At 30.8% G+C, this 25,191-nt stretch overlaps 1 protein-coding gene across 6 annotated transcripts in view; it reads left to right on the top strand.

Moving 5' to 3' along the window:
• LOC128999638 (dual specificity calcium/calmodulin-dependent 3',5'-cyclic nucleotide phosphodiesterase 1-like) overlaps positions 1 to 25,191 on the top strand; it is a 243,717-nt gene that overhangs the window by 37,801 nt on the left and 180,725 nt on the right. For 4 of the 6 annotated variants that reach the window (XM_054426243.1, XM_054426242.1, XM_054426240.1 and 1 more), the window contains exon 1: positions 3,463 to 3,738. The exons of 1 other annotated variant lie outside the window; for it this stretch is intronic. In XM_054426243.1, the coding sequence (XP_054282218.1) occupies positions 3,612 to 3,738 (127 nt within the window). In that variant the 5' untranslated portion in view covers positions 3,463 to 3,611. Of the gene's footprint in view, positions 1 to 3,462; positions 3,739 to 15,711; positions 15,725 to 25,191 lie in introns of those variants that run through there. One more of the 6 variants, XM_054426244.1, reaches the window with a different exon arrangement.

Genomic DNA, 25,191 nt, shown 5'->3' with positions numbered 1-25,191 from the left:
ATTTCAGGCACTTCGAATACTCAAGTGCAATCGACACAACTAAACAATGTATTTGAGTATTTGATGAAACAAAATGCTCTGTTGGCAGTTTTAAATGCTTTTTAATGTTTGCTTGGTTACATCTTTGAACATATTTTACCAAATATGTGCATAAAGCATATTAAATGCGCACTGCAGCTCGTGTTTTTCCGCATCGATATTTCAGGCACTACGAATACTCAAGTGCAATCGACATTTACAACTAAACAATCTACTGTATCCATCAAAATGCTCTCTTGGCAGTTTAAAATGCTTTTTGATGATTGCTAAATTACATCTTTGAACATATTTTATCAATGTGCCTAAAAAAGCCAAGTATTTAATTAACTTAATTTGAATTTTAACGTACAGTAAAAAATGCTTCCCGTACGTAAACTTAAGTCCTAAGTTTTTTTTAAACATGTTTTAACAATATTTTCCTACAATACCTAATAGATACATGGATTTTATGCCCATAGACATTGCACATTGGTTATCGAATGTGTTTTAGAAAGATTACATATTAAGTTAATGGAGACTTTTCTAAGTCTGGTTTACCGTTACATTTTTAACTACAATTTATAAATTTATGTTTCTGTGAATTTCTCTGGACTGAACCTATTATCTCTTAGGAATATATACTTTTTTGTTTTTTTTTTATAATTCTAAGGTACAAAAGATATTTATGACACTCTGTTTACAGTATTAAAAATTTTATATAATAATTTTACAGTTTTATATAATATTTTTTGCACATAAAAAAATATTATAGGCCTACTACATTTTGAGTTATATTTGGACCCCGGAATACGATCAAGTAAGTGTTTGCAAAAAATAAATAACCATGTCGAAGGTATAGAAGAGCCCTGCTCTAGGGGGATTCTAAGCAAAAAGTTCCTCCTTTCTAAGGGATTCTTTTTCGTCGAGTTCATTGTATACTTGTTTTCATTTATCCTTTATAAAATCTTTTCTAGTATCTGATCGTCATTTCCTCAGATTTTATCATAAAAAAAGTGTTTACTCGGTTATAATTTATGTTTATAATTAATTATGTTTTTGAGCGGTCTTTTTTTAGATATAAAATGGTTTTATTATTTTAGTTAATTTATTGACTTTTACTTGATTTTAATAGTAATAAATCATTTTTTAATAAAAATTTGTATAAAGAAATAATCTTAAAGATAAATGAAATCAGAATAAAATAAATTTAATAACTAAGTCAATCGTGACCTTTTTCCTAATGGTTTTTTCTACGTTAATCCATTTAAGATTTTTTTTCAATATTTATTCACCACGCTATAATTTAAAACAAAATATAATAAAAAACACTGAATTTAATTACATTAGAAGAGGTTAGGAAGACCAGTCAACATTGAGTGCAAGTTCCATCTCATGTAGTAAAGCCGTCTGACACATTGCGACGGGCTAACCCAAGTAGACAGTATCTAAGCTTGGGCTTCACCATGTCACCTTTATAGAACTGAGGTTACTTAACTTTAACTTATCTCTACTGACAGATATTTTAGTGTCACTAGGAAGATCAAAAATATATCTATATATCACGTTTAGGAATTTAGTTAAATGTGTTGTAAATGTCCAAAACTATTATTATTCATGAATAATGATAAGTGGTAGATAATTTTATTTTTAATGAACAGTATGTGCAATATTATGTAGAATATGGCAAATTAATGGAATGTAGTTTGAAATGTTAACGTTTAAAATGCCAATTTAATTTTTGTATTGGTTTTAAACAAATCCTGAAGATAAAAACACATAGTTTTCGAAAGCCCTTGTGGAATTATAAAATTATTTTATATTGGAATATTTAACGTAAATATTTTGTATTACATTACAGTATTTGTAGTATTAAGAAATAACTAATTGTTAAACGTTTAATGTTTTTATAAAGATTTAAAAATAATTGGACGTATTTCAATTTGAATACGTTTACAAATTATTTTACGACTTTCATTAACACATATAAAAAAAAAACAAAAAAAAAAAACAGGGTGAGTAAAAGGTCACGACCCCGATTTAATAATTTTCTAAGATATACACAGTAAACCTTAGTATAATTTTCTAAATATAGAGAGATTTCCTTTTAGTGGTCATGCAATCTTAGAAGGGAGTTTCGTTTTATGATTTTGAAAATTTTGAGTGTACCCCAAAAATGGGTGATTTTGGGGGCACGTAAACGCCCATCAAGTGACACCTCATTTTGAAGTGTTTACAAAAACTTAAATAATGGTGGTAACTGGAGTTCACTATATGTTCTCTATCCAAAATGGTAGCCCGTCAAGTATATTGAAGTTACATATTGAAAAAACATATTGTAAGTTACATTTACATATTGTATAAGAAACAAATCTAAGTAGTAATGGTAATATGTGTTGTTATGTTTTTAGAATTTTTTATAGAGACGAACTTTAATTTTCACCAGTCTCTAAGTTTTTGTAAACACTTCAAAATGAGGAACCACTTGAAAAAGGTTTGCGTTTAAACATTTAGAGTTGCCCCCAAAATCCTAAATTTTTGAAGGACACTACTTAACATTTTCAAAATCATAAAATGCAAATTTCTGCAAAGATTGCATGACCAACAAAAGGATAGCTCTGTATTTTTATTTAGAAAAATATTAGATGGGGGTCTTGGCATTTTATTCACCCTGTATAAAATGAGTTTACACGTTCTATTTAAATGTCAAAATATTTAACATTTTATTTTATCCAAAATTCTAAAACGTTTGCAAAAACTCTTCTTTTAGTGAAATTTAGGATTGATAAAAATAAATCAATGCTATAGTATACTCAGAATCTCAAACGACACTGCTTTGAAGAAATCTGTTATTTTTCCTCATCTACTGAAAAAATATACGTACTTTCATTCTTTATCCTACACGTCATCGAACCTAACTAAGTTAAGGTGTATTTTGTACACTGATAAAAAGTTAAAAAGTGCAAAAAAATATTTTAACTGAATATTTTATTCACAGATAATTTAAAAGTAATTTAAAGTTAGAATATTTTCCTAATAAAGTATTTTGTTTACTAAAATAATTACATTTTCAAGAATTACGATTCCTTTTATTTTATAGTAACACAAGAAAATGCATATAAATAAATATTATCAATATTACTAAGACTAAAATTAATTGTTATCAATATAATTTGGTAAAAAAAAAGGTTTCATTTCACTTAATTTACAGGAATATGAAACGCATAATGACACATCCAACAATAAAGTATTCCTAACAAAATGAAACCAAACCACCAACAAATCCTATAACAACCGACACCACATCGGAAACATGCAAAACAGTTCACTAACAGAATGAACCCAAACGAGGCATTGTCACAGCTGATTACCAGCTGCGCGCCGCCGCCGCTCCACCACCCCACGTCAGTCCATGAGTAACCGTGGTCGTGAGTGTGTCGCGTGTGGTGTGTCTGTCTGTGGTCAACAGAGGGTATGTTACCTAGTGTAGTGCAGTAGTGCGGTGTGCTTGTAGTGCTAGCATGGGGGGCTGTGCTGCTGTAGTGGCCCTGGAGAGGTGGGGAGACTGATGGGCGCGATGGACGACGTCTAGCCGCATGGAAGGTCGTGGGAAGGAGGCTGTCCATAAGTGCCACAGCGACCCCGGCGGCTCGGGTCGTAGGGGACGTAGCTACAGCGGTCGAAAGTGTGTTCTGACGCTGGACGGATACTCTTATGTCATAGGTACGCATGCTGAGCTTATTCGTTAGAACAGATGTGTGGGTCATAAACATAAACAAAAATTACTGATCGATATATATAGCCTTTCAATATAATAACAGATATATGAATCATAATCATAAACAAATACCAGGTCAATAACCTTTTGATATAAGAACATATGAATCATAAACATAAACAAATGACAGGTCAATATATAACCTTTCGTTATAACAACAGATGTATGGATCACAAACATAAACAAATGATTGGTCAATATATTACCTTTCTATATAAGAACAAAAATATGGATCTTGATATATACTAATTACCTTAACAACTGTGTACGTTTATTAGTCCCATTTAAATGCTAACACATGTTTACTTTGTGGCCATGTTATAGGTACGGCAACCTTTCGATATATGAACATATATATGGATGGTTAACATAAACAAATGATTGATGAATAAATAACATTTTGATATTAGAACAGATATATGGATCATAAAGATAAACAAATTACAGATCAAAATGACCTTAACAACTGTGTACGTTTATTTACAACACATGTTTACATTCCAGCCATGTTATAGGTACGGTAACCTTTTGATATAGGAACATTTATATGGATCGTAAACATAAACAAATGACTGGTCAATATATATCCTTTCTATGTAAGAACAGATATATGAATCATAATCATAAACAAATGACTGGTCAATATTATACTAACAACCTTAAAAACCGTGTACATTTATTTACAGTCCTATTTGAATTATTAACACATGTTTACTTTCAGGCCAGACCTTAACAACTGTGTACGTTTATTTACAGTCCCATATAAATTCTAACACATGTTTCCTTTCTGGCCATGTTATAGGAACAGTAAACTTTGGATATAGGAACATATGGATTATAAACATAAACAAATGAATGGTCAATATATACTAATGACCTTAAAAACTGTGTACGTTTATTTACAGTCCCATTTAAATGATAATACATGTTTACTTTCTGGCCATGTTATAGGTACGGTAACCTTTCGATATAGGAACATATATGTGGATCATAAACATAAACACAGAAAAACATATTAATGACCTTAAAAACTGTGTACGTTTATTGGTCCCATTTAAGTGCTAACACATGTTTACTTTCTGGCCATTTCGGTACGGTAATCTTTTGATATAGGAACATATTTATGGTTCGTAAATATAAACAAATGACTGATCAATACCTATATAAGCTTTCGATATCTTTTCTGTTTTCTGTTCTAATATCCTTGACTGATTGTGCAGAGACTTCAGCGGTGGATATTCAGTAATTTGTTATGGTTCGAAATTCGGTCCAGACGTCTTTGATTATTGGTGTTCTAATAAATGATCCTCGCTGAAGAAACAGCTGGTTACTGTAAGGCAGCTGTAAAATGTATATCACTATTCTTCTTCTCCATCCACAGAGCAAATTCAGTACCTAACTACTAATTTTATATATTTAAAACCCTTCATGGTAAACATTTTTTTTTTTTTTTTTTTTTTTTTTTTTTTTTTTTTTTTGTAGGGGCTACAAAATTGAATTTAAAAATAACCCTATTTGCACTATCATGTTATTTTTTAGTTACAATCGTCCTTCTAAAGTTTTTGAATGAAAATAATTATGGTTTAAATACGCTTGTTCCCATAAGACACGTCATGTGAATAACATAACAATTTTGTCATCACTTTAAGATATGTTCGGTAAAGCGTTTTGGATGTTGTATTCTAATTTCATTTTGATTCAAAACCATACAAAAAAATTGAACCATCCATTTGTAATTATAGGTTCTTCCAAAGATTAAACCAAAATATAAAGTGTGCCTAATCGGTAATAACACTAAAAACTCACACGTTAGCTAAACACTATCGAAGAAGTTTCCTGTGGAAACTAAACATGCTTAAAAATATGATTCAATATTTACGATTGACTGAGTTGTAACCAGATACAACCAATGTTAGGAATGATATAACCTAAACATTCAAAGTTAGTGGAACATTCAAAGTTAGTTACCAAGAAACAGGTGAATTCTACGATCAGTCTTATCATATACATTCACAGTATAGTTATACTAAACAGCTTGTTCATCACATATAGCTGATCTGTACGGTAAAAAAATACATGATGAAAAAATATAGGTTTTTTATTTTTATTTTGAAGCTGAAGGATATAAGGTACCGTTGATTATGACAAAATCATCATCAACAAATGAAACTTGATGTAATGACAAATAATCATTAGGTAAGCAAGACTCATCCAGGTGATTCAACCATAATATTACGAAAAGAAATATTAGTTTATGAGTTTGTTAAGTTTATTAAGTCATACAATCCAGTTGGTGTCAACACCTGGATTAGCTTACATTGTCCTGTTTTAATCCGATTTCAAAACTACATTGCTTTGCTATCAATCCTAACCACATTATCATTTATTATTGCTAGATTTAGTGAAACTTCATTCTCATCAAATTGCATGCACATACAAAAGAAACAAATCCTGGCTAGATTCAGGTTCTTAAAAGTGACAAATTAACCCTTTGAATATCTGCAATACTTATTTGAGCCATTCTTCTTGAAAATAGGTAAACGATTAACTAACATAAGTTATCTTGATTGCAGACATCGGGATCACAGTTAACAGGAACAGTTAACTGTAGAAGTTGGGATTAACAGTTAACTTGATAAGCGCTTGATTGCAGTATTACAGTCAACTTGGTTACCCCAAATGTAGTATTAACGAACCTTAGATGTTTACCATTACAAAGTAGTAATCTAATCTAGTAGCTAATTAACTGGTTATTTATCATATATAAATAAATAGGAACAAGTAGGCGTACACGTAACCTTAACATATCGCAATTCAACAATTATCTTACAATTATCTATTAAATTGCCATAATTCCTCCTAACATACATCAATAATAGTATATCACGTTCAGGGTATCGTGAACTAAAGAAAGCTTTAACTTATATGCGTTGTATACAAAGAGTACAAATAAATCTCTTAACTTTGACAGTTGACAGTTAATCATCAAACAACTTAAAGCTTGCAACACGTGAAGTCGGGATTCTATCCAATGCTGTAAAATCGTTCAACACGAAAAGACAATTAGGTGATACTGTACGTCAATATACTGTATTTTAGAGATCTACATTAAGTATTGTTTTAGAGTAGAGGTATTAAAAGCGTTAAACATTTGAGGTCAAATTTGTTATAGTGAACTAATAACAAATAATAACAAATGTATATTGTCTTAAATATACATTACTTAAACTTTGTAAATGAGAATGGTGATAAGTTTTAATAATAAATAACTTTTGCGTAGGTTGTGAAATGCAACACAAAAAGGCACAGATTTTGCGTATCAAAGTAAAATTTAAGGCTATGTAAATTTATAGATATACAAAAGGCTCTGTATCTAAAATTGAGACGCTATGTAAATTTTGTAAATTGCTTTTAGCAGACAGTGTATCATTTTTTTTCTATCACACACATTAAAAGATAATTTTAAAATGGATATATTTTGTTTTGAAAATATATTAATACGTGTTAGATGGCCGCGAGCTTTTACCGTGTTATGTCTTCTCAATTCATACATAATCTTAACATCTTTTACATGATCATATTGTTTGTTTCGAGGGTTTAAGGAACCAGCAAATTGTTTAATTAATGTTCAATGATTAGTTTTATTCCATTTTGATTGTAATTGTGCACAGCCATAACAGGATATTTAACTTATCAAACAGGAAATACAAATACAGATTACACTCGCACTTCAACAACTACCAATCAAAAGCCAATAACAATTTGAAGCTCCCATTTGTGGTGTAGACCAAACGAACTAGAATGAAGCTTGGGTAAAGCACAATTTGTGGGGAATTTTCATTACCGCAAAACCAGATAGTTACCACTAATACGGTTACCTATGATCTGGTCTGTGGTTGTTGGGGTGATGCAAAATTCAAGTGAAAACTTCACATTTCCTTTCCATTGGTTTCTAGGAAATATACTTGAATTTATTACTGTATACAAATGTCTCTCTATGTTTCTATGAATGCTAATTTTACAGTAAATATGTTAGCGCTAGATTTTTTTTTCAAGTTACCTCTAACTTATTTATTATTGCATGGGATGATAGAAATTTAAAGTGAAAAGTTCCTCTTGTTTCTATTGGTTTCTAGTGAATACAATTAAATATATTATTACTATATACAAATAAGTAATTTTGTTGAAAACACAAAACTTATAGGTTAAATATTTGTGATTCTAAAAATACCTTATTTAACTTATTTATTCATTATAATCAATGGTAATATGATAAAAATGTATTATTGCGTAAAGATATACATTTATTAATGATACATTTAGTTCGTCTGCTTTTCATGGGATGGTAAAAAATTAAAGTGATAAGTATGGATACTTAGATAATTGGTATTACTGATTAAACAAATATCTTTTCTAGAAACACTTAACTTACAGTTTAAATGTTAGTCCTAGTTCTTAACATAAGGAACGTAGCGTTGTTTCACAACTACTGGTAAAAAAAAATATACCGTACATCATTAAATTTATGAATAACAAATGAAATTAAATAATCCAGTAGGATAAGGCAGTTTTTTTCAATTAGCATTACCTATCCATATATAAACATGCATACAAGCAGGCCTACACACACTTTAAATTTGTGGACATGGTTTCAATTCGAAAAATAAATAAAGAACTGAGATTTGCAGCATGTTGAGCGCAAACAAGTGACTAATGAACTCATTTCAACTGAGCATGACTTATTCAACTGAGCTCCCTAACTCTGTATTGCATTCTCTTTTATGCATTGTGTAGCAATTTACCTTCCGAAGTTACAGCTCCGTTAAAATAACACAATCCTCTGTTTGTTTTAGCTGGAAAAATCTTAATCTTAGCAGATTGAGTAGATGTTGAAGTAAAGTTTCTTTTGTATTTGGACATATTTGTGATTTAAATATATACATTATTTGTTACAATTATGCAATAGGAGGACAAAATAGTTAGAAATCTGTTATTTAGGGATATCTTATTATGGAAAAATAGTTGTCAATAAACTAAGGTACGTTCTATACAATAATTAATTTTACGAACTTTTATCATGTAAAACGCGGAGATTATGTTTGATTTGTATATTAAGAATCCTAATCACATAAATATTGCTGTTTATTAATTCAAAATAAAATCTAAATATCCTTAATTTTTAAATCAATTTTCACGTGACATAATTTGAACTCGGTAAAAAATATGTCAACAGTAACATTTAGTTCTGTAAGTAATATGCCATATAAAAAGTAAAAAAAAAAATCACTATGCAAAATTATCAAAGGAGAATTTACTCCTGAGTGTGTAAGAGAGTAAAAGTGATTTTCAGAGTAATGAAAAGTCGTCCCTTAAATTTTAGCGTCACGGACTTCGGGCCCAAGGCAGCGATGTCGTGGGTTCGGATCCTGGTCACTGCCGAAAACATTTTATCAGTACAGTTCACCTTTGTACTGTACTGGCTCACCCCTTGCTTTGCGATACGTTCCACACACGAGTAGTTAGTCTATGTGGACGGGCAAATGCAAGGTTAAAAGAGGCCACCAACCTATTTTGTAAAAAAAATTTCACATAATTCTCCAGTGTCTTAAATACAAATTATGAATATGTGATCAACCATTATAGACAGAAGTGATATTAAGGAAGGCCACTAAATATATTAGATCCTATATTTTAAAGTGTTAAAGCGTAATCCATACACTTCAATCCGTGTGAATTCCAAATCGTTTTCCTCGCGAAGGCGTTCGAGCCCGCACACCTGAGCTTGACACCTAAGGTGTAGTAGTCAGTGACCCTCATATCACACCGCCCACATGATAACAGCTATCTAGTCACGTGACACGTGATTTACGAGGCAGTGGCGTCGCGTGTCCGGCAACATCCGGTAAAACACGTACGAGACAACACGTTCGACACGGGAACAACACGAACAACTTTATATAGCATTGAAACATTGGGTACAACAGTGATTATAACGTTTTTCTCGTGCATATGCTTATCAATTGTTTATTCCAATGACATATTTTCTGTGTCTGATAATGAATTTTTATATTTTAGCTACAAAGTCGAGTAGTTTTTTTATGCATGGGTTGCAAAGTGGTTACGTCTCTTGCTAGGCTGTTGGAGTACTCATATGGCTGTCAAAACGTAACTACAACTCAATCCTAAAGAAAGTTGGGAAATAATGCTTAGGAAGAGCCCATCTATCCTTCATTGGAGGTGTTTGAAATAAATTGTCCGAATAAATAAATACAGGCGTTTTCAAAATCTATTAAAAGTCAGCATAAGTTATATAAATTCAATCTAAAGCATTACAACATGTTCCTAGGTGTGTGTGGCTTACGTAATAATTAATTATTATTTCTTAAATGGTTGTTGAATTGATTTAGGAACATAATAAAAGTTTACCGTCTATCATTGAAATCCTTTAAGTTAAGTGTCCTTTCTAGAAAAAAACCACTATCGTAATCAAAGTTATCAAGTCCCATCCACGACTTAATGATGAATTGTAATTTGGGATTTTCTGCAGTTAACGTATTTGTAGCCTCAACGCTGATGGAACGTAGTAAGAATAAATTTCTTACCTCACAAACAATATCTACTGACGTTAACATTGAAATGTGTAAGGATATATAAATCAATGGTTAGAATTAGACTGACATTTTTTAGCTGTAACCACGGATAAATTACGTTAGTTATTATAGTCTGATACAAATAATAGTAGCGTTAGTAGTTTCGGATTTTTGTTGGTCTCAAGTAACTACGGCAAATACTCCTCATTGGTTAAATGTTTTTTATTGTGTATAGCAATAATAATATAATGATGTGTTTAATTCTAAAGAAAAGACAAAATGTTTTAACGCTTGACTTGTGTATCTGTATTTAAAACCACTCTCATTATATGTCTCATTCTCCTTCGTTTCAGAATTCATTGTCTTTCGCTATCAATTTATTTAAAATCTACATTTTTTATGCCAACCAATCCTATTTGTTTTAATATCAAGAGTAGTTTCTTTCTCCCAGATGCCTTTTTCATTAGGCTATCTAATGTTATTTAACGATTTATGATACTTAAGTAAGTACCAAGCCCATGGTTTGGACCGTTCCCTTATAACAAAAACTTTTAAAAACGTCAATGGAAAAAACAAAACAAAATTCCCAAGATGTGCGAGTCTATAATCAATCAACAACATGGTATATGAGTTTAATAACAATCACATCCATGTTTAATCCCTACACTGTCACCGTGTACTTACTTAGGCAATTACAGAACAGTGGATAAACGCAGATGACTGTCAACAGATGTGAATTAACAGGGAACTCTGCTTGTAATCCTCTATCCTGGGAGATTACTGTTGCTGGGCATAATTGAGTAGGATAGCGTCGGGTGCGTTATTTAGTGTATACTCGGTTTTTGTATAACCTGTACATATCACTTTACCTGTAAATAAATTTGAGAAAAATATATTTTCGAAATTGTTAAAAAATATTAATTTAAATAAAAAGTCTTTAAGCGACAAATTACTAAATTTGCTAGAACCTTAAATGAGTAAGTTAAATAAATGAAACGAGGAAAAACAGATGAGTTTAATTTTCATTTAAAAATTTTTAAACAAAATGATTACGCCTTTAAAAATTTAATTGGAAACAGACTCAAACATGATATATTTTGCAAAACTATCATCTTGATCTTATGCAGTACCAAAAGGGGATTTTGGCTTTTGGATTAACTGCTGTGATTATTCATAACTTATAGCATACAGGGACAGTTTTCCAAATTTTCTGGACATATTTTGTGGACTTGTTCTTGGGGCTAATGGACTATAAGACAAACATAAAATGCCATATAAGTATGGGTCTTAAATGCCTAGATTTCTATCTGTCCGTCTGCTTATGATTTTTAAACTATTTTATATCTTAGGAATTTTTCAAAATAGAAATTTCAACACTTGTATATGTGTACTTTAGAAGGTAAAAAGAGCTTAAACATTTTCGTTCAATATCTCAAGCCATTTCAGTATGGTGTTCATTTAAAATATTTTATGCCAATTTAATGAATACTGTAAATATTAAGAACATGAATGAAGTATTTTATGTTTCTTGAGTTTACAAAATATGTCCAGGCAATTTGGAAACACCCTGTATTTTAAGTTTTATGTGGACAAGTCAGTTTTGATTGTATTGATTGTATAAACTATACTTTAAACTTTACACGGGCTGTTTTTGGGAGATATACAGACGAAACCAATGAAATCTCATATTTTCGCAAATAGCTTTGGGTCTGAGAACGATTCTTTTTTAGTTTTTTATGTTATAAAAATATCCCAGTCGAGCTATCGTGTGGTAAAAAACATTTTACATCAATTATTGTGGTTAATTGTCGTCTTGACCCTAAAATATCTCCTCTACTTGTTTTTTACCTCCCATTTCTCTCCCTATTGTATCACAAAAAAAATTAAAAAATTTATATAAACGTGATATAACACCTAGCCTATATTTAAATTTTTCACACTTTGGGTAGAAAGAGGTGAATCAGTTATTCCAAAGGCTCTGCTTAGAGGTGAAGCAACTTTTCATGTTCCCTAGAAAGTCAACCATCAAAATGCACACCTGACACTAAAAATCCATGGAAAACAATATAATTGAGATTACAGCAACATTATTGCCTTGGTTATTTACCTTGTGTTAATATGTTCTATGCAATTTCTGTTAATAAGTGTTTTACTGAAGACGTTGGAGATTTGCCTGTTTCGTGATAAAAACTTTTTTAAACTCTCTTTAAAATCATATACAACAAATTGTTATGAGTTTTATTAACTAAATACAGTTTTTTACTGTATTCTTTTTCAATACCCCCTACTATTTTACCAATTGCGAAAAAGACACAAGATACTGCCGCAGTAAAAATCAAACCAACCTATTTATAAATAAAACTTAATAGATTATAACCCTACAAACTATTTATGGGTGTTTAAAGTGATGTTTACTGATTCTCAAACAAAAACTACACCACAGTGTAATGAATCCGAAATAACACTAAATAATCGTAAGCAACAAAGTACTACCTATTTGCATTTGATTTCAGCTTTGAAAGTGTCGTAGTTTGTAAAGCACGTGAAACAATCCACAAGCAGCTTGGCAGCATGTGTGCTTTACAATATTGATACGAAGCGTATTTGAGATAGGCTTTGCTCAGTTCTGTGAAAGAGAATGCTTTACTCAGCACTCTAGTTAATGCATTTGCGAACGTCAAAGCCTGTGACATATCGTTCGTCGGACCGTTGTTGAAGGCACAGTAGATCTTCTAAGTGCTTGTGTATGATATATGTAATGTATTTTAGCATATATGATATTATTAAAGGTTTTTTTAAACCCACTAAGTCTGAAATATATGATTATTTTAGCGTCACAAAAATATTTATTTAGTTTGTTAAAGTACAACACTTTAAAAACTGTTATGACGTGTCAAAAAACATCAAAGAACTTAAATTAATCTATACATAATAAACTAATTGTAAACCTATGCGAAGATGAGGTAAATCCATTTCGTTTATAGTATTTTAAAACAGAGATTAGGTGGGATAATTTAAATAAAAAAATAGCACAGGGTTTGAAGGCAAAAGTACTTTTTTCATGTTTAAATTTAGTAATTGGTCGGAGTAATTCCCATCCTGATTCAAGTACCGTTCGCCATTCCTTTAAGTCTGAAAATTAATTCTCCAAATGTTCAGGTTTTTTTGGTCTGGAAACCTCATATTAAGAAAGTTTAAGAGAGGGCAAATCACGTAACTGACAACATCTTCGACGTATCCTGTAGTCAAACAAAGTGCTCATCCAAACGGGGAATACTGTACATACGGTATACTGTATCTTGAAGATTACATATACAGTTTACATGTAGTTATGTAGTTATGAGTTTACAAGGATTTACCTCCAATAAAACCTAGTATTGCGAATCTTCCTTTCGCCCGTAAATCATTATGTTTTGGGATGAGTTCCTACAAGTTACTACAACGTAAAATATTAGTATGGTGGTAAACATGTTCTTTTCCGTTAGTAATCATGGGACTCTTGGCAAATAAGTCTTCTTTCCCACCCTTGTATTACAGATTCCTCAAGCAGAAGGTTACCGATTACACAGGAACAGTCGCTGTGTTTCTAATTTTGATTTTACGTCGAAATATTTTTTTACATGTAGTATATTAATTATTCCAACTATTTTCTTCTTAACATTTATAATGGTTATGGAGCATCGTCATAGTTTCTAATTTATACTTAGTATCTGTTGATAGAAGTATATATATTGCTGGTTTACAGTATTTAATTCTATTTATCAATTTGTATTCTATATATCTTACCGTCACTATTTTTCGTGTTTTAGTCGTTGCGATCCTCTACAATAATTCAGGAACACTGGAGAAGAAAGATGTATATTGAAATTTCCAAGCATTTAATTTATGTACAAACGAGGTTACATTGTGGATCATATGTTTGGGTTTTTTAGTTACCTATGTTTTTTTGGGCAGCTGGATTCTTTACTTGCTCTAACTCAAACATTATTTAAATAACTAAGCAAATGTTAACTAAAATATGAATAAAAACATATGATGATCATACCCTGCCAACAATCTCTCATTAAAGCTTAATCACTACAATAGAATAATACAAATCTAACTTTAACACCCAAAGAAAATTAATGTTAACAGGAAAATTATGTAGGGCTTAAGCTTTTGCATTAATAAAATCTTTGAAACACCCCTGAAAATTTCTTTCTAAACATAATATTACGATATACTAATAATTAATACAACTTATTGTAAGAAGTTCTAAAAACATAATCTTGCATTTTGAAAATACTTTGAGACTAAAAATATAAACTATATTGTACGCTAATAAGGTGATATCAACAGGTATGGCAGGGGGTGTTGGCGGCCTGGAGTCTAATCAATGATATGGTTACCATGGTAACAACACGGTAGCGTCCTCTCCCCACTCTTCTTCATACTAGGATTTCTGACGAGCCACATGCTTACTTTTACTGTTTAAATCACCAGTTTCCGATATAGTATTAAAAGGTACCAGGTACGAACCGTTTGTAATTTGAAATACATGCTTAAGGCCTATGCCGATTGAGAATCTAATAAAATAAATAAAAAGAAACAATTCAAAAACATTACTGTTATAGCTAAATCCTACTCCTTGAGAGTACTAGGACCATTGCCATGCTACCTCATAAAACAGTGACAATTTTTTTCAAATTTTTCTCATCTCATATTGCCTTAGATATTTAAATTACGATCACTTAGGTGTTTGCAAAATATTTTGGGACGGTAAATAACTCGTTAGAGGCTGTTTAAAATTAACATTGTTCTTATGAGCAAATTAAATATGGGCGTTAGCCTCCAAGGACTCGTAATTTGTGGAATCATTGCTGTTACATAAGTAGCTGTCAATAAGTGTAGGAAAATCTTTTAACATATGGTCAACATATTGATTAATTTTCAGTCTTCCGCCCACATAAAGAGTAGGTTTGCAAGATAAAACATTTTATTGCAATTTTTGCGACTTGCAACTTCTTAATCGTTTAGTGGGAAAAAGAATAGTAAGTTTATCAACTTTAAATACTCTTTAAAATGTATATTTACGGGCTAATGTTATCAAATTTAATTTAGTGTAAACTGTTTATGATATTGGATTATAGTTAATTTGAAGGCTTTCAATGTTTGCTGCCTTATTGATTTCTGTAGCCGCCGATTTTAAACTTAAAATAATACAAGGATCATGTTCATCATAAAATATATTAAAATTCATCTAAATTGTTAGATTGAAATAGATTTTTTCACAATTCTTTTTTTGTTTCAGGTATGAATTTTAGATGGGTTATAAGAAAGAAACCACGAAGAACTATATCAGGTAATATATTTATTGGTTCTACATTGAATAATTATGATTTTCTTAATGACACACCACCCTTGTTTGTATCGAATACTTCAAATTGTGTCTTATGGCAAATTGTTTTAGCATTTCTATTGGATATCATCTCAAGTAATTTACATGTATAGAAATATTGTATTGGTAATCAAAACATAGATGAGTGGTTTGGTGTTGAATTAGATCAAATTTCATCACGTGACACTTACTTGTGTTGAAACAAGTAAAAAGATAGTAATTCACAGTAGGCTACTTTTTGAATAAACATAATATAAGCTTTTTTGTCCAAGGACGTTAGGCACCAGCCCGGTATTTTTTTTCTAATTACTTTAGGCTAGACCTAGGCCTTGTGGCATTATCACTTAGATAAAATCTATTAGTGATTTGGCGAGATTTGAACCCGGGGCCTTGGGGACCGAAGTGCCACGCTCTAACTACTAGACCCGCTCGCCCCCCTATTTATAAAACATTAACTAAACTGCACTTAGCATCCAAGACCCTTCCTACTTTAGATCATTAAGTTTTATTATTTATGTTTATAAAGTAGTTTAAACACATTTTTCACTGCAAGATTCACAACAAATTAAATCTTTTACCATAACGTAAGTTAATATATTAAGCAATATTTCATGGTTGATCTCTGGTCCTTGAATCCCAACACTATTACCTGTTTCCAGCTCCGGTGTTCTGTAGAGTTCGTCTCACGAGAAAATGGTTTGTAACTTCACATCCGTTTGTAATTCCACTTCCTCCATCGGGAACAAACTTGTTATTGTAAAGGTGAAATGTGTGGAAGTTTTGTAAGTGACACTTCGTTTATCTAGGGGTTACCATACAAATATCCTGTCTAAAGTTACTAAAAATGTATTTTTAACGGTAAAAGTGCAATATATATATATATTTTCTTAAATGTATTTTGTAACATCATAATATAGGTGGTTTTGTGTTTTACATTTGGTACAATGAATAAAATGTACAGCTGCCAAATATGTCAATTGATCGTGATTCAATCCCATTGGCTCTCACGTTTTGAGAATCTCTTTAATCTTTAGTTAAGTACGATGCGTGTTTCTTCGCATATTGAAATGAAATATGTCGACCCAATCAACACTTAAAAAGTTTAAAACGACTACGAACCAACAAGTTTTTTTACACAGGTTTTCAAGAAAACAGCTGTTACAGAAAACAGTAAACCTATTAACATAGTCACGTATAGAAAGATTGGTTGGGATCTAAACGTTACTCAACAACTTGTACAACGTTTTCAAACTTGTATTCTATGACGATAAAAATGGGATATTAGGTTTAAAAATATACATATAATTTGAAATTTAAACATATAGTAAAACATGAGTGGCATTATATCAAATATCAGTTTAGTTTTAAAATAAATATTTTAAAGCAAAACATAAAACTAATTAAAAAATATTCATACAGTATATCTTTTTATCAAATATAATACAAGAAGTGATGATTTTTAAAACGTATTTTTGGTATTTCTGTATCCAAATTTATTACATGCACCCATTAATATATTATTTTACTACTACTATTTCTTACAAGACATTGACGATTTATATATTTCCCGGCAAAAAAAGACTGTAAAATATTTCTCCCCAGACTGATAGGTAAATAATGTATTTTTCGCAACAAAATGGTATTTATTTTATGAACACTTAAGCAATATTTACTATATTTAATCCCATCCTTAAAATCTTGAATCGGATCAGTTCTAAATCTGTAGAAACAGTAGTTGATTAAACATGAAAATCCTTGCTCAGGACAACAATTGATTATTAATGGCCAATCGGTTTCGAATGTTATCATCCTCAACGCTTTAGCGTGTAGCAATATGTTTTGTTACAAACGACACAAAACAATGAATGTTTAAATGTAAAATATTTTACCCATTGTGAAACTTAAATACTAATTTAATTGTTTAGTTGGTGCTATACGCAGCATTTTAATTATTGAATGTTTAATCAAAGGTCTATAAACATAATTGATAAATTTGAATTCCTAAAGAAATAAATTGATTAAATATTTATCAAGACTTTTTTATTCATGAAATTTTCGTGCTTGTTGTTTCTGGGTTGAAAAACTAAACTAAATAACTAGGTATTACAAATCGAAAAAAGACACTACACCCATATTCACTTTTATAGCACATACATAGCTAAAAAAACTGATTTTAAATAGTTAAGTTACTTAGAGATTTATTAGATAAACCAATGCAACTTTGTATTTATAACGTCTATATTTTAAATAACTGTTAAAGGTGAAAGATGTTTTATGTTTATCAATTGTTGGTATATGTTACTTTATATTTTTTATGATTAGTTATCCAACCCATGTTTTGTGACTACGTATTCACAATTTAAAAAATACATGTCTTATGAAGCTAATGAATAAAACAGTAATAGTGAACCATTGATTATAGAATGTTAAATGGCAGTTTCGTTAATCGAAATTCCTATTAGAGAATAAACACTATGTTGGTCGAAACCCAGTAAGATATTATATGCATAAAAGTAAAATGTTTAGGACATACTAACAATGTAATAATATTACTGTTTTAAATAAAAAAAATATATCTTCGTAAAATCACATTGGCAAATTTTATGATCCCCAGGTTAAACCAAACTGAGTTTGTATAGCCACAATAAGTCAGACTGTGCATTATATACATGTATGAAACAAATTCTAAATCAAGGTTCCTTACATTATAACACAGTAATTAAACAAACTATCCATTCACTTATCATTCGAATTTTCAATAATGATAACAGTTTGGCAAACTACTTTGGCTAAGTTATAACCTTATTGAAGTGGCAAAGTGTACATGGGGACTGCGATCCGGAACTTTCAAAACATCTGACAAACTTGTATCTCTGCAGTCTAATCGATAAGAAAGTGTTGAAAGGATCTCATCCAGATTTGGGGTTTGAAAAGGGTTTATTTGAGTTTCTGTGTTCTTGTTATCTTCCTCTTTTAAAATATATGTTAAGTTGTGGATATGAGGTGTAAAACTAATACAATAACCTTAATTTACAATTTTATTACAGATGAAGCATAAGAAAACACTGTACTAAACAATAATAGTTCTTTAGTTAAGTTATTCAATCCTATTCTTACTTTCACGCTACGATCAAATATATGGTCTGTGTAAGGAACAGTCCAATACATTTTCTTGTTGGAAAGGCTAATTTTTAAGGAAATTGGGGAATTTTAAATGAATTTGCGACTCGAACTCTTTTACTGCCATCGACAATATAAGTTATAATTCAAAGCAGTTATTGTCAATTTCAGATTGATAAGACTAGATTTCCAAAACATACATAATACTTTTTGTACCCCAACATCAAATTCATTAATAGAATTAGTAATTTATTAGTTAGTTATTAGTAAGGCTAAGAATAGTGTATTGTTCTAAAATAAATAGTTACTCAAAGTGCATTTACACATGAATTGCTCCGCATTAAAATTTAAACCAAACGGAAAATTTTAATATAAAAGATATGTATATTAAAACTTCTGTTGTATAAAAAATTATTATTATTCTAAAACACATATACAAAGTTATCAATTATTATAAAAATTGTCAGTTAAGATGGGGACCTAGGTGCGTATTTTAACCAAAATATGATTGAAGGATTAGTGTAGAATAGAGAATTTTTTTGGATGATCTTTGTACAGGTGTAGCTTTTAAATGACTAAGATAAGCTGTTTCCTTAGCCAGGATTATTTATTTGAAGCCCTATGATCAAGAAGAGCTGGGTCCAGTTTCGAATCATCTACTAACTTTAAAAAATCTGACTAGAGTTTTTATATTTTTCATTCAACCCCTCTTTAACGAACTCAATTGATTATGTCAGTTTAAAAATTCAGATAACATAATTATTAACAACTTTTAGTTCATTTTTAAACCTTATATGTTAGAATTTATGAAAAAAAAAACACATTACATTCAGTTAATAATCTTAGTAATTTTAACGTGTGACTCCAGACAATCACTGTGTAGACTGGGACGGTGGAGACGTCCAGTATCCAGGAGGTCAAGAATTGTGGATATTTATAGGCATGCACTGTGGATACGATACTCCGTGGTGTGGATTACCGTCCGCACTAGTGATTACTACGACTATCCGCAGTACTATCCTGATAATTAGACTAATTCGTTAATACAAAGGCAAAAATGTGGATCGGATTCCACTATAAACTGTAGGTCCCTTGTTGTCTTTAGCTTTATGGGCTATTAATTTAACATATGTGTCTAGAAAATATGTCGGACTTAGTCACTAACAAGACTACAAGATCGTGCCACTTATCCTACACTCATCTTTATTTATACTTGGCTTAAAATACCTACTTTGTATGGTCGCCATTTCATTGAAAAGTATTAAAAGTGTTAAACTAGTATTCTACGTTAAGCTTACATTTAAGCTAACCTCTGTATTTAGTTGTAAAACTTTGCTTTTTAAAAAGTGTTCCAAAGGTCAATTCAACAGTTTACAAATCCAGCATATAATTTCCCTAGACACATTTTGTCTAGTGCATGATAATCCCTTGAGTCTAATTATGGACATGCTGCGTGACTGTGATGGTCACGAATATAGGACACTATGAATACTTAGCAAAGCTATAAAACACTACTGCAAACAATTACACAGAGCTATGGGGGAATATTCTTTACTCACGAAACAATGAATATTTTACATTGTAGTCATCTCTAGCTAATATTTCACATCAAGTTATCGTAGTAGGTTTTCCTAGTTAAAGCATACAAAAGTGTGATTATAAAACTAACCTTGTTATGTAAGGCATGATTTCGATTATTACATAAAACTACCAATTTTCAATATTCTTTGCTTTTTATCGTTTATGTAAGAGAACTGTCTAAACCATGTGAGTCTAGTAATGTTTTTGCTTGGATTCGAACCAGCTACCTTCAGCTTCGAAGGCGAGCACTATGACCACTTGGCCACCCAGACAATTAACTTAATATGTATTTTTCGTGCATAAACGTTTCACTCCTACAGCTGTATTACTTATTTTTACATTGCATTACGTTTGTTACAATCGAAACAATTTATTTTTGCTTAAGTTAGTCCTTATGTTTTTTTATTCTAGCCAAAAGGACATTTAGTAGTTTTAAAGCAAATAACAACTTGTCACAAGAAAAACAGTTTGTACATTTGCAGAAAAGATATAGCCCATATATCATGCATAAGGGTAGAGTGAACGCATATTCATACTTTCAAAAAATAAAAATAAAACTCTAAATATACAAATACAATGTATTGAAAGTTATCTATACTAATTAAGACAATATTTCGTAAGCTAAAAGTATTAAAAACAATTGTATAACAACCTTGACATAGTCATAGAAATATGCTGAATATGTTAATATTAATGTCTTATACACAAAAACCCAATAATTGTTTGGTGTTTACTCGCGTTTGTGGCGTCTTTTTTGTCTATGAGATTACTGCGTGTTCTGGAAAAATTAAGATATCAAATTAATCTTTCTTATGTTGGAAATGCCAATGGAAATTTCCATTGTAACTCAAATCACTTAGTATCTACCACTGTTTCTGTAGCTATATTTAGTTCCTACTTGTTTATCGGTATAGTAATTTACAATTATTGGTAATCTAATAACACCATGTATTGCAGTATCGCATGCCTGTGTCAGTTGCGATAGGTCAGCAAAAGAGACGGTACTGTTATCTTGTGGAGCAGAAATCAATGGAAGTTGCCATAGTAACTGGGGTCACTAGGTTTCCACTGCTATCTCTGCTGTATTTGTTTTACTTACCTCGTCCATTTCTTTGATTAGCTCGTTGCCATCCATGATCATTCGGTGTAGGTTTGGTTTATTCTGTTATAACCTTAATTCTATATGTATTTATTTAATTATTATAAATTATTTTATAATTAAGCTCAGTTATGTATAAATTAAAAACTAGTAGTCAGATCATTTGTCTCAATTGCCTATAAATCAAACGACACCGAATACCACTTTTTATGTTTAACACACTGCAGCTCCTAAACGATAAGCTTTAGAGAGAAAATGTCAAGAAACAATATTTAAAATTACTTTTTCACTATAAACTAATCATGAAATAAGGTGTTTCCGATGAAATTTTGAAGTAAGCCACCATTTTAGGAAATGGTAATCATCTCACATTGATTCACACACAGCTATTTTGTCACAGAGTAAAAGCTATTTTTATATGTTTAAGATTGTTAATAATAATTTTTTTATTTTCCTAAAGGATCTCCATTCTTTGACTTTAAATTCAATTTCATTAGTATTTTTTTCGAATCGATAATATTTATTTTTACTTACTTTCTCATAAATTGTTCCCCTTCCAAATTCAATTTAGCATAAAAGCAACAAAACAAAAACTGATATGAAATTCGTTACACACGAAAGAGCAATTGGTTTTCGGTCCAAGTTGAGTGTATATCAAATATGTAAAACAATTGCCTTGTTTGTCGTTCAATTGAACCAGAACTGTTGATTTTTAAATATAATTTTTATTTATAATCATTAAGCCGTAATAGTGTTGGTGTTCGATTTGTTTTTGACACTTTGTACAAATGTCCTTCTTTGCTTGAACTAAAAAGTCGTTTTAACATTTAAACAGTCGATTTTTCGAAGGCTATTTTTTATTGTAAAGTCAACCAATATGTGTTAACAGTAGTGAGTAACATAGCCTATTTGACACTTTAACCCAACGGGCTAAATCTGAGGTTAGTTAACCGAGGCACTTGTAATTGCATTTTCAACCCAGTTAGAAACACTCCTTGGGTACAGTTGCTCTTGCTAACTAAAAATTAGTTACCAAGATTAGTTATATAATACTAAAAATATATTTAAAAAACTAAAATACTAACATCCATGTAGTTGGCCTGTGCCTGAATGTTATTAAAACACAAAGTATAATAAACAAAAACTAATAGTTATCAATCTGGGGATAATATGTAGCCTAAGATATTGTGTTTTATTTTCCTAGTTAGTCCAACTTTTCTACCAGACCGATTTTAATAATTTTGGTTTTAAATTAACGGTATGCACGCACAGATTCGTCATCAAGCATCATCATTCATTTATCTATTGTGTTACTTGACAATAAATAAATTAAATTTTCTTTTTCGGATTCTTAATTCAATTAAAGACATGTTTAACCAGTTTTAATTACATTACACTATATTTCTTGGTCTAAGGGCCTTCCGTTAAAACAGTTTTCATTTGAGCTATTGATTACCAAGATCGGACGTAACTGAAGCACGATGCCGAATCATAAATCAACTAGAATTAGAACTAGAATAATATTCATAACGAAAGTAAGCTGCAATCAATGGTACGTAACAGCATTATTATTTTAGTTATTTTGTGACTTGGTCTTTAAATACTTCTTAAAATAAACTTCCATTTGATATATTTATCGTTTCCATCAGTCAAGTTCAAGATACTGTATTACTCAATCAAAAAACATAGTTTCAACGCCATGGAGCAGCACAGGTCCTTCAAATTTTATTTGAAATTATTCTTTATTGTTTACTATTTATATGTAGTGTACTGCAATTACTAAGCATTCTAGTAAGTCAATTTTAAAAAGTAAATAAATTAATAGATCTTATTAGTATTAGTATTATTAGACAGCGATATTGAAAATAAAAAAAACCTCCGATTGGTAACATTTTTACTAAATTGATACCAGTAAGACATATCTTATAACATCATCGGATATAGTTGTTGGTGCGTAGAAAGTTACTCAATTGCCTTCATTGGTATAGATTTACTAATTAAAAGCCAAATGACCGACAAACTTTAGATCGTCATTCTTATTTCATTATGTAGGTATTGCATGATTTACGATTATTACCAGTGAATCGATTGAATTGGAATAAGATATCAATCTTAACTATCCCTTCCTAACCCGCATTGACCTCTGAACTGGGTCATTGATCTATGTAAAGGATGGTAAACAAATGTCCAAGTCATGGAACAGGAACACAGGAACACAACTGTGTCACACAGAACGGCATACTGTGTCATAGCTACAGTAATGTGACACTAGTATCGATTTGACAATATTTTACGTGAATAACCAACTTACGTGTAGTACCTATTTAGTTTCATATTTATTAGTGTTGACTCCCGGTGCTAAAGTGAAATTGAATAGGTAGTTGATTTTGTCTACTACTTCGAAGTACAATACCGTCATTTACACCATAGTGTGAATAATGTTGGAAAATACGTGACTTTGGCAATGAAAAAAGTATGCAAGATATTTTAAGTAAAATAGTTCTACCCATGTTTTACTAAGTTGGGCATTTTGTTAATAGTTACTTTTTATACAGTGTGTAAATTAAGTATGGAAACAAATCTGTATTTTTAAAACCGAAATAGATAGAAATATTCTATTTGTGGCAATAATAGTTAACAAAGATTCCGCAATTTTTCACATGAAAAATATTTTTTTACCCCCCTAACAGGGTAAGTGGTAGGGGGTGACTTTTTTTTCAAATAGCAACCCCTATTGAGTGACCCCTCATTTTGAAGGGTTTGTCAAAAGAAACACAATGACGCAAATCCGAGGTGAATATCTCACTCCTAGCTAACATGGCGGATATTCCAAAATGGGTTTTTTTACAAAAATTAAATTTTTCATTACCCACCATTTAGGCTAGGGGTGAAATATCTACCTCGGGTCTGCGTCATTCTTTTTCTTTTAAAAAACCCTTCAAAATGAGGGGTCACTCAATAGGGGTTGTTGTTGAAAAAAATAAGTCACTCCCACCCCCTACCCTGTTAAAGGGGTTGAAAAAATATTGTTAATTAAAAAAATTGCGGAACCTATGTCAACAATCAATTCCACAAACAGAATATTTCTATCTATTTCGGTTTTAAAAATACAGATTTCTTTCCATTATTTGTGAAATTGGTGTTTTTCACGTACAATAAATCAAATTTTGGAATATCCGCCATTTGGGCTAGGAGTGAGATATTCACCTCGGATTTGCGTCATTGTGTTTCTTTTGACAAACCCTTCAAAATGAGGGGTCACTCAATAGGGGTTGCTATTTGAAAAAAAATAAGTCACCCCCTACCACCTACCCTGTTAGGGGGGTAAAAAAATATTTTTCATGTGAAAAATTGCGGAATCTTTGTTAACTATTATTGCCACAAATAGAATATTTCTATCTATTTCGGTTTTAAAAATACAGATTTGTTTCCATACTTAATTTACACACTGTATTTTTTCCTACCACTGCATGGTAATAATCACATTGCTACCTGTAAACCATACGCAAAATAGCTCATTTACGCTCTAGCCACGGATTCGGTACGTTATCAACCGGTAATCAAATAGCGTAACCTAAAAAAGTAAAAGTAACAAATATTACATTTTATATACAACTAAAATAAACGGTAT

The sequence above is a fragment of the Macrosteles quadrilineatus genome, unplaced genomic scaffold, assembly GCF_028750875.1.
Source record: "Macrosteles quadrilineatus isolate MER2022 unplaced genomic scaffold, UCM_ALF_1.0 Scaffold_8__2_contigs__length_117827958, whole genome shotgun sequence".
Classification (NCBI taxonomy): domain Eukaryota; kingdom Metazoa; phylum Arthropoda; class Insecta; order Hemiptera; family Cicadellidae; genus Macrosteles; species Macrosteles quadrilineatus.
Note: the sequence above shows the minus strand (reverse complement) of the source record. Positions and strands in the feature narration are given on the sequence as shown.